The 10,104-nt window shown below is 52.9% G+C and overlaps 1 protein-coding gene across 2 annotated transcripts; it reads right to left on the bottom strand.

Annotated features, from left to right (window-relative positions):
- Positions 1-5,273: 5,273 nt before the first annotated feature.
- On the bottom strand, positions 5,274-7,660 carry LOC123652032. Of its 2 annotated transcripts, XM_045578905.1 has the most exons (5): positions 7,512-7,623; positions 7,239-7,345; positions 6,907-7,005; positions 6,380-6,446; positions 5,274-6,244 (listed from the first exon to the last, which is right to left on the bottom strand). In XM_045578905.1, exons 1-5 carry the CDS (start codon positions 7,584-7,586, stop codon positions 6,107-6,109), a joined length of 486 nt encoding a protein of 161 aa, XP_045434861.1. In that variant the 5' UTR covers positions 7,587-7,623; the 3' UTR covers positions 5,274-6,106. The 2 variants fall into 2 exon arrangements, with proteins under 2 accessions (XP_045434861.1, XP_045434860.1); XM_045578904.1 differs by having other exon boundaries at positions 7,239-7,660.
- Positions 7,661-10,104: the final 2,444 nt, after the last annotated feature.

Here is a 10,104-nt window from a genome sequence, read left to right as displayed (position 1 = left end):
GGACCAGTGTGCTCCTGGTGAGGAGAACGAGGAATTGTTTCTCAGAGGGACCATTGGAGGGGATCTCCCAAGGATGAGAAGGAATTTAGGCTCAGAGAGGGCGGGGGACGGGCCCTCTGTACAGATGGCCTCGCATGTGCAAAGGCCGGGAGCTAGGGAGAGGGAGACACTAAGCTCTCAGCACAAATAACGAGCCTCTTCCACATCTCACAGAGCGCCAAGCAGAGCCGGGAAGGTCCCTGGGGATCAAGCTGTGCCCCCTCCCACCTCCCATGTTATCCTGCCTTGGCCCCGGCCAGGCTGCTGCCCATTGACAGGCCCAGATGTCTGAAGAGCTGAGGGAGCTGGGCCGTGGTGGACTGTGTGTGTGTGTGTGAGATCCACAGCCCCCTCTAGGGGCAGCCACCTTTCTGCTCACTTGCCCCAGGCCCCGCCATGCCATCTCCCTTGTGTTAGCATAGGAGGCCTGGAGGTGGGGGAGGGGAGACGGGGGAGTGGATCAGTGCCTTCGGGGACATGATGGTTATTAGCACCAGGTTATTAACCTTGGATCTTATCAGAAGCCTGTCAGTGGAAAGGACCCAGGAGGACAGTTACCACCAGGAAGGCAGTGGGACTGCCAAGGTCAGCTGATAATTGAGGCGGAGACATGCTGAGGGCACCACAAGGTACAGCTTTATGGTCCCACCCCACCCCCTCCTGGAAGGATTTAGTCCCTTGAGCTTGTGAAGTTACAAACACGACACCTGGACAAGAGTATGTGACATCTGAGTGGGCTACTCCACCTGAGTGTAGTGGTGTGTGTGTGTGTGTGTGTGTGAGAGAGAGAGAGGCCCGAGAACTCTGGCGCAGGCTGTGGGAGTCAGCTGGTATTTACACTCTGTAGCAGCAGACGTTAATTTGATCAATCTTCCTTCCCCCGTCTTAGTTGGGTGGTGTGGCCCCTCCCTGAGCTTTTTGAATTGTGGGTGCTGATGACAATCACGTGAGGTAGCCAATGCATTTGTTTCCCTTTATCTTCTCGCCTCACTCCCAGGACCGGGCTGACTCTGAGGTCTCTGGTCTCTCCAGGACTGCCAATCCATCTGTGCCAGCTCCTTGCTTTCTCCCTCACCTCCCACAGGGACTCACCTCCCTCCTTGCCCAGTCTCAGTCCCTTGCAAAGCCTCTCACCCCTCGTGACCTTCTCTGTTTTGGTCACAGCCACTGGGGAAAAGCCCCAACCTGGTTGTATCCATCCCACCCCCACTCTGCACCTGCACCCTCACCCTATGTGCCTGCAGAGCCACACGACCCCGTGGATCTTGCTTTAAATGTATGACCCACCCCTCATCAGGCCCTCCTGCCATCTTCCCTGGCCCACTCACTCGCCCTCCAGGCTCCTGGATGGTGATGCCACACCCTCTCCTCTGTTCTCAAGCCTCTAACAAAGTCACCTCCTCCCACTCAGTCACTCACTGTGCTTCCCTCCCCACCGAATTGATTGCTTCTTTTTATTTAAATTATTTAGCTGAAACCAGTTTGGCTCAGTGGATAGAGCGTCAGCCTGCGGACTGAAGGATCCCAGGTTTGATTCTGGTCAAGGGCATGTGCATTGGTTGTGGGCACATCCCCGGTGAGGGGTGTGCAGGAGGCAGCTGATCGATGTCTCTCTCATCGATGTTTCTAGCTCTCTATCCCTCTCCCTTCCACTCTGTGAAAAATCAAAAAAATATATTTTAAAAAAAATTATTTAAATTATTTATCATAGAAAGCCTTACGTCTTTTATCCCCCATGACCTCTTCCTGCCCACCTCCGGCCCCCAGCACAGGCCCTCACCCCCTGCTGTCTATTGGCTATGCTTATATGCATACAAGTCCTTTGACTGATTCTTACCTTCCCCCCGTCCCCCCGCCCTTCCGCTTCCCTGTTTCACTGAGAAAGTCAGAGGGAACTTCACCACTTGAGTTGCTCAGCCCACCGTCTCCCTGGCCCTCTCCTGTCACTGTGGGTGAATGGTTTGTGCCCATCCAGGACCAACCTCTACCTCACACCAGAGCCACCACCCTCACTGCTCAACAATGGCCCCAGGAAGCCACCCTGCTCTGCAAACTCTTCAGGGGATCGCTCCCACCATTCATGTGTGGAACACCATCTCTTCAAAATCTCTCAGTTCCACTTGCTCCTCCAGTAACTTCCAATGTCCTGTTCCCTTTTATGGTAAAACTCAGTGAGTTATCCGTGTTTGTCCCCAATTCCTGCCTCCGTTCTCTCTTGAGGCTGCTCAGCTTGGGGCTTTACCCACCATTCTGCTAAAACTGCTCTTAAAAAGGTCAACTTCAATAAAGTTTGCCCGGCTGGCATAGCTCAGTGGTTGAGAGTCGACCTGTGAACCAGGAGGTCATGGTTAGATTCCGGTCAGGGCACATTCCTGGATTTTGGGCTCAATCCCCTGTGTAGGCAGGGTGTGCAGGAGGCAGCTGATCAATGATTCTCATCATTGATGTTTTTCTTTCTTTCCCCCTCTCCCTTCCTCTCTGAAATCAATAAAAATACATCCTCTGCAAGTCCCCCACTGAGGATTGAGCCCACAACCTGGGCATGTGCCCTTGACCAGAATCGAACCTGGGACCCTTCAGTTCACAGACAGATACTCTACCCACTGAGCAAAACCGGCAAGGACTTTATTTTTTATTTTTTTAAAAATATATTTTATTGATTTTGTACAGAGAAGAAGGGAGATAGTTAGAAACATCAATGAGAGTCTTCCATCAGCTGCCTCTTGCACACCCCCTACTGGGGATGTGCCCGCAACCAAGGTGCATGCCCTTGACCGGAATCGAACTTGGGACCTTTCAGTCCCCAAGCCGATGCTCTATCCATTGAGCCAAACCGATTTCTGCTAGGGCTTTATTTCATTTTTTATATAAAAATCTTGGAGTTACATTTTACTCTGCTTTCTCTCGTATTCTGCCTTGGGTCTACAGTAAGTCCTGCTGAGCCTTCAGAAGAATCCTGAGTTCATCCTGGCCCGGCTCCCTCGTCTTTTGGAGGAGAGCTCAGGAGGCGCCCTCCAGGCCCCTGCAGAATGGAGGAAAGCCGCCTGAAGCAGCTCAGCTCCTTAAGTCCAGCTGCCGGGACTTAAGGCATGTCCAGGGCAACAACAGGGATACACCACCACCTGGAAACAGACCCCAACACACCGGCAGCCAGCCATGGGCGGGGCCTGCGTCGCACAGGTGCCCTCACAGCACATGTGTCTGAAGCTGATGCCACGGATGGAGGTGATGCTGCCAGACTGCAGGGCCGGGCATCCACAGGCAGGAATGGCAGAACTTTTAGGCTGGGCAGGAATGGGGAGCCTGCAGGGAGCACAGCTACCCCAACCTCCTCCACTGGGCCTCTCGGGTGGGTAGATCCACGGGAGGTCAGCTCAGAACGCCGACATTCACTGGATGCTAACAATTGGCCCGGCTGAGACTGGGATTCGGGGAGAGGCCGCATCTCAGGCAGCCTCAGCCAGGAGCTGTACCACCTCTCAGACACCATGCCTCACAGGAGAGATGGGGCCACGGAGACACACAGGAAGGTGTGCCAACCCAGCCCTGGTGTCTTTGGTTTTCTTTTTTGTTTTCTAACCCACCCTCGGTGTCTTTTAAAAAAAAGTGTATTTTTATTGATTTCAGAGAGGAAGGGAGGAGAGAAACATCAATGATAAGAGAATCATTGAATGGTTTCCTCCTGCACATCTCCACTGGGGATTGAGCCTGTAACCCAGACATGTGTCCTGACTGGGAATCGAACTGTTGACCTCCTGGTTCATAGGTCAATGCTCAACCGCTGAGCACACCAGCTGGGTGCAGCCCCAGTGTCTTAATAACAGGCCTGGAAGACTGAGCCAAGCTTGTGACTGATACAGTAGCCTGAGAGAGAGAGAGAGAGAGAGAGAGAGAGAGAGGAGACTGGTAGGGCCCTAGGGCCCAGGCCAAGCTCCCCTTGAAAGGGCCTTGCTGACTGGGGGGCAGTACTGGGGGGCCTTGGTGTCAGCAGGAGTGGGTGTTAGGGACTGAGCTCAGGGCAGTGTTGGGGCCCCGGGCCACTGGGCAGTAGCCAGGATGCGCTTAGGGCATCTGTCAGCAATTTCTGTGGTTTAGAGACACTGGGGAGGCGGGAGGGGCTCTGTAACAGACTCCATTTCCTACGGCGGAGTCTTACCAATTAGCCACGTGGGCTTGCTTTCGCAGGCTGAGGTGCCGGAGGTTTCTGAAGGAAGCCGCTCAGCGGGGCCACCTGATGACTAGGTATTGTAGGTAGAAGGCCTTAAGTGGTTACATCTATTTACCCATCAGGCTGCTGGTCCAACTATCCTCCCTTAGTCTCAGCATCGATGATTCCCTTCGGGAAAACGGGTCACTGGTCGGCTGGCACAGGGGTCTGGAACTGGTCAGAAGTGATATGAGGGATGCCTGGGCACCTAAAGCCATCAGGCAAGAAGGGTGGGTCTTGGGAGGGGTGGGCTGCTAAGCAGAGCTCGGCTCAGCTCAGCCTGAAGCTGTGACCAAACCAATCCTTCTCTAATCCAGTCTGGGCCTGGTCATGGGGTCTGGTTTAAGTCAGATCTGAGGAAGGGCCACAAACTGAATTTCCACCCGCAGGCTAGTGCCCCCTGCAGTGGGTATAAAGCAGAAAAATGGTTCCGGTCCTTTCCATGATGTACAGGAGGATTTCTGCCCAGTAAGTAATGTCACCCTGAGGCTTATAGGGCTTTGAAAAAAATTACCCTATATGGTACTGACCAATTTTATATCCAGTTTAGGGAAATTTCAGGATTCCTCCTCTCCCACACCCCCCGCACTTGACTACATATATGTGTCAGTCTCTTGTATTCTCATTTAAACTAGCTTTGTCATCTTGCTGCTATCTCTCTTAAGGAAATAAAAATAAAATAAAAACACACAAAAAGATGGAAGCACAGTCCTTGTCTAGTTGTATGGGAATTATTTCTAAGTCTTTGAATATTCTACCTATTCTCTCTCTCCTTACATCAAGAATCACGGGAATGCCAAAACTGGTTTGGCTCAATGGATAAAGCATCGGCCTGCGGACTGAAAGGTCCTAGGTTCGATTCCGGTCAAGGGCATGTACCTTGGTTGTGGGCATATCCCCAGTGGGGGGTGTGCAAGAAGCAGCTGATTGATGATTCTCTCTCATCGATGTTTCTAACTCTCTGACCCTCTCCTTTCCTCTCTGTAAAAAATCAATAAAATATATATTTTTTTTTTAAAAAAAGGATCATGGGACTAGAAGGAAAGGCTCCCTAGGACTAGACAGGCTGAGGGCAGCAAGGCTGGTGGACACAAGCCCTGAAGGCCTCTGGGTGGCCAGGACCCAGTGACCACCGCTGGAAGCTCAGGAAGCCAGTCCGCGGCGGGTGAGGGGCCAGCACGGTGGCCCGGGCCAAGGAGAGCCTAAGATGGAGGGAGGGAGGTCTTGTGGGAGGGAAAGCCCTGGCTGGAGGTGAAGGCTGGGGGGGAGTGGGGAGTCAAATTCCAGATGCAACTCCAGCCTGACAGTGCTGGGCCCTGGGGAAGCTCTTACTATCTGCCCCCGCCCCATCACATGACTGACACAGGGGGGGTCACAAGGTGGGGAATGGTTCTTCTTGCCCCTCCCTAGAACATCTGCCCTTTGGAGTTAGACCTGGTACCTCCATCCTCCTCGGAAGGGGTGTGGCCCCTTCCGGTCCCGCCCCCGTGCTTATCGCTGTACATGGACCTTGAGGCTGACGCGGACCAGACCTGGAACCTCTCAGGGTTGGGGGAAGCTCAGCAACAGCAAACCACGTGGGAGACAGCAGAGGGCTTCCAGGAACCACGCTCAGTTTGGAGCCAGTGGCTTCCCGCTCCACCTGCTTTGCAGGGTCTCAAAGACACGCGGGGGCCTCGCTCAGCTCTAGGGAAGTTTATTGCTGTCGGAGTGGCTTCCTGAGGAGGTGCCCATCTCTGGCCTCGGGCTGTTCTAGGCTGACGTTGGTTTCTGTGGTCATGGGCAGCAGCAGGCCACAAGGGGGCAGGGCTCCTCTGGACGCTGGGCTGTTGCTGGCAAGGGGAGAGAGGTGTGCCCCCCTCACCACTCGCCGTGGGGCTGCCTGGCCACCTGGAACAGCCATGTTTCGTGGCTGGCCTCCTCCTCCTCCTGGGCAACCTGGTCTTCCTCCTGGGCAGCCTTCAGTTCCTCCACTAGGATGTTGTACACCAAGTTGGGCTAGAACAAAGGGTTGCAGGGGTGAGAGGTGGGTAGCTGACCGTGGCAGGACTGCCTGAGGCTCCCAGCAGGGTGTGGGGCTGGGAGGCAGGGAGGAGGATGGCAAAGGCAGGAAGTCCTGGCTGAGGGCCTCACCAGGTTTTGCAGCTTCTCCTTCAGGGCCACATTGTCTGCTTGAATAGTGCTCATGGACTCCTGGAGTCTAGGGTTGAAAGAGATGCCCCCTGAGCCCCCAGGCAGCCCTTTGTCCTAGGCAGCCCTACCCCCAACCCATGCCTCCTGCATGAGCTGTGTGACCTGGCACTGCCCCCTGCGACCAGGGTCTCACCCGGAGTCCAGTCTTATTGAGGGGAACCAAAGCTTTACCACCCCAAAATTGCCTTTTGGGATATTCATTTTTAAGCTGATTATTAGGAGATTGCCCAATAAGCAGGCATGTGGGCACACAGTCAATTGCTAGGAAAGAGCTGTGGCCCCCAGACCTGTAGGGGGCCACACCAACATACAGGGACCTGATGCTTGGGAGGAAGGAGACTGCGGGCGAGGAGGTCTCCGGAGTTGCCCAGGGAAGGAGGGAAGAAAGAGGGGCAAGCCCCAGGCATGACCTCCTTGGGGAAAGTCCTGTCACCCTACCTGCCGGCCCCTGCCCAGGCCTGGCTCACCCCATGCAAGCATTCTGCAAGTGGTTAATTTCCTTCGAGGTTTGCCGGCTGCCCCAGTCTTCCTCATCCAGGAACCGGCTCTCCAGGGCCTCGAATTCCCTAGGATGGGTTTGCAGTGAGGGTGGGGCTGGAGGATCGATAGACTGGGAGAGAACTGGGAGGTCAGAGAGGTGGGGCAGCCCAAGGCCCAGGCTCCTACAGCCCTATCTGGGCGTCCCCGCTGCCCACCCCAGGGCTGAGCCCTGGCCCAGGGCTGAGTGTGAACATGGGGTTGGGAGGAGGGAGAGAAGCACCATGAGTCTCCTCCCCTTCTCACACTCACACAGACTTACGCTTGAGGGTCTTTGGGCTCAGAGGGCTCCACCGAGCTCAGGAGTGTAAACAGGAACTTGACCGTGGGTTCTGGTTGCAGATCCTGCTTTGACTCTGAAGAAGATGGCTTTGGCCGAGAAGGTGTCATGGTGACCAAAGTGACACGCGGCTGGCAGCCCAAGAGCTTGGGTCCTCCCACACCCTGGGGCACTGGCTGGGGGTTCGGTCTCCTCCCAGCAGGGAAAGAATTTCTCCAGCCCTCCTGCCACCTCTGTGCCCAGCTCCCCACAGACCTGGGCTGGGCACAGAGGACTTCCAGGTTCTTCCAGGTTCTCCTGCTCAACAGGCTGCACCACTGGCTCCGCCATGGGCTCAGAAGGGGCTTCTGGTCCGCTCTGGGGAGACTGAGGAAGACAGAGCCCAGGTGGTAAGCCACATCCATCAACCCAGGGGCCTCCCCTTTCCAGCCTTATCTGGTTATGGTGGGGCAGCCTCCAGCCTGGAGAGTCTCTATCACCAATTCTTTTATATATATATTTGTTTGTTTATTATTGATTTTTTACAGAGAGGAGGAGAGAGGGATAGAGAGCTAGAAACATCGATGAGAGAGAAACATCAACCAGCCGCCTCTTGCACACCCCCTACCAGGGATGTGCCCGCAACCAATGTACATGCCCTTGACCGGAATTGAACCCGGGACCTTTCAGTCCGCAGGCCGACGCTCTACCACTGAGCCAAACCAGTTTCGGCTCTATCACTAATTCTTGTCCAGCTGACCAGATCCCTGCAAACGCAAGGGCTGGGGGTTGGGTTGGGGGGCTGGGACGGCACTATTTAATGGAACCCTGGAGAAACTTGTAAACTGTGGAGAATGCCTCTCAGTTTTGGTATAGAAATCAGCTGTTGGTTGGACATGGAGAAGTGATTAATATGGCATTCAAGACCCTCTGTCACAGACATCATTGGTTCTAACCCACACAATACTCTGCTCATTACCAGCCAGGAGTCTCACTTCCCAACACCATGCCAAACCTTCCCCAGTGCCATGCTCTTGCCCATAATGTTCACCCCTCCCCCAGTTACCATTTTAACCACTTTTAAGTGTACAGTTCATTGGCGTTAAGTACATTCACATCCCCTTCTGCGATCTGAATTCGGACCATACTTTTCTCTGCTGAGCAAAATTGCCTCCCCTGGTATTCCCTAGCTGGGTCGGCAGAGGAGTCGGAGCTGGGCTGGGCCTGAGAATGCTTCCGAGTTAACTTTGCTTTGGAAACTAGGGCTAAAGGAATGACTCCCAAAGAAATAAAATTTGTACAGAGGCCCACAGTGGCTGATTTACACCAAGAAGAAAAACTAAAACTGGCCTAAACGACTAAAATATAAGAAAAGGTAAATAAATTATGATGTATAAACATAACAAAATACAATTCATGCTGCAATTAATGGTCCCAGGAAGCACTGGTTGACCAACAGGTCTCAGGTCTCAGGCCGGGTCCTGAGAACATACAGAAGATGAGTGTGATCTGGTTCTGCCCCAGAGAAGCTCCAGGGGATGCGAGGGCCCAGGTTCACAGGGACCCTGAGCAGGGAGATGTGCCATAGAGGCCCGGACAGAAAGCCCTGGCCACACACTTGGCTGAGGAGCTCCAGGCAGACTCTATCAGGGGGGTGCTGCTTGGTCTTCATCAAGGGCAACCCAGAAAGAACAGCTGGGGCAGGACGGTGTCGAAGATGTGGGGCACTCGGCTGGAAAGCAGCGTGAGCTAGGTAAGTTTCAATGCCAGATAAACTGAACAATTTTTGTGGAAGCATGTCCCATGCAGCCAGCTCACTTGCAGAGACTGAGGTACTGGGCAGCTAAAACCCACTAACCATCATTATGATACTGCATGGACAATGAAAAATCACCAAAGGGTATTTTTCAAAAATTTTATTGTGACATAAAATACATAAAATTTACCATTTTAACCACTTTTAAGTGTACAGTTCATTGGTATTAGGTACATCACATTGCCATGCAGCCATCACCATCTATCTCTAGAACTTTTTCATTTCCCCCGAACTGAAACTATACACAACCCATGTAACAAAAGCCCAGCGACCAGTTGCTATGGTATACACTGACCACCAGGGGGCAGACATTCAATGCAGGAGCTGTGTCCTGGTGGTCAGTGGAGTGCTCCTGAGCTGACTGGGAGCAGCTGCTCCCACAGCAGGCCATTCTCAGGCCATGCTACCCACCCGTGCACCAGGCCTCTAGTTAAATAATAATCCATTTGCCCTCCTCCATCCCCTGGCACTCACCATCATTCTACTTCTGTCTCCATGAATTTGACTGCTTCCAGTATCTCTTATTAGTGGAATCATATATTTGTCCTTTTGTGTATAGCCCATGACGTTTATCATCGTGTTTTCAAGGTTCATCCTTCATCCATGTTGTAGCATGTATCAGAATTTCATTCCTTTTGAAATTGATAGAGCTGAATAATATTCCATTGAACCTACATATTGCATTTTGTTGATCCATTCATCCATCAATAGATATTTATGGTGTTTCCACCTTTTCTGTCTAGTGTGAGCCATGCTATGAACATGGATGTACAAATATTTCTTCAAGACCCTACTTTCAATTATTTTGGTTACACCCAGAGTGGAATTGTATCAAAAGGCTTTAACAGTCCTAGCTGGTTTGGCTCAGTGGATAGAACAGCGGCTGCCAACCTTCCAGACCTCACTTGTGAGAGGCACAGGGCTCAGATGACAGAATTGGATCAAAAGCCAAAGTGGGAAGCGTGGCCTTGGAGAAGGAAGCTGCTTCCCTCTGGGTGAGGCGAGGAGGTGGAAGGGAGGGGTGGGAGCTGTACAGACTTTAAGGTTTTGATT

The sequence above is a fragment of the Pipistrellus kuhlii genome, unplaced genomic scaffold (assembly GCF_014108245.1).
Source record: "Pipistrellus kuhlii isolate mPipKuh1 unplaced genomic scaffold, mPipKuh1.p scaffold_m20_p_109, whole genome shotgun sequence".
Taxonomy (NCBI): domain Eukaryota; kingdom Metazoa; phylum Chordata; class Mammalia; order Chiroptera; family Vespertilionidae; genus Pipistrellus; species Pipistrellus kuhlii.
The sequence above is the reverse complement of the archived record's forward strand: the minus strand, read 5'-3'. Positions and strand labels throughout refer to the sequence as shown.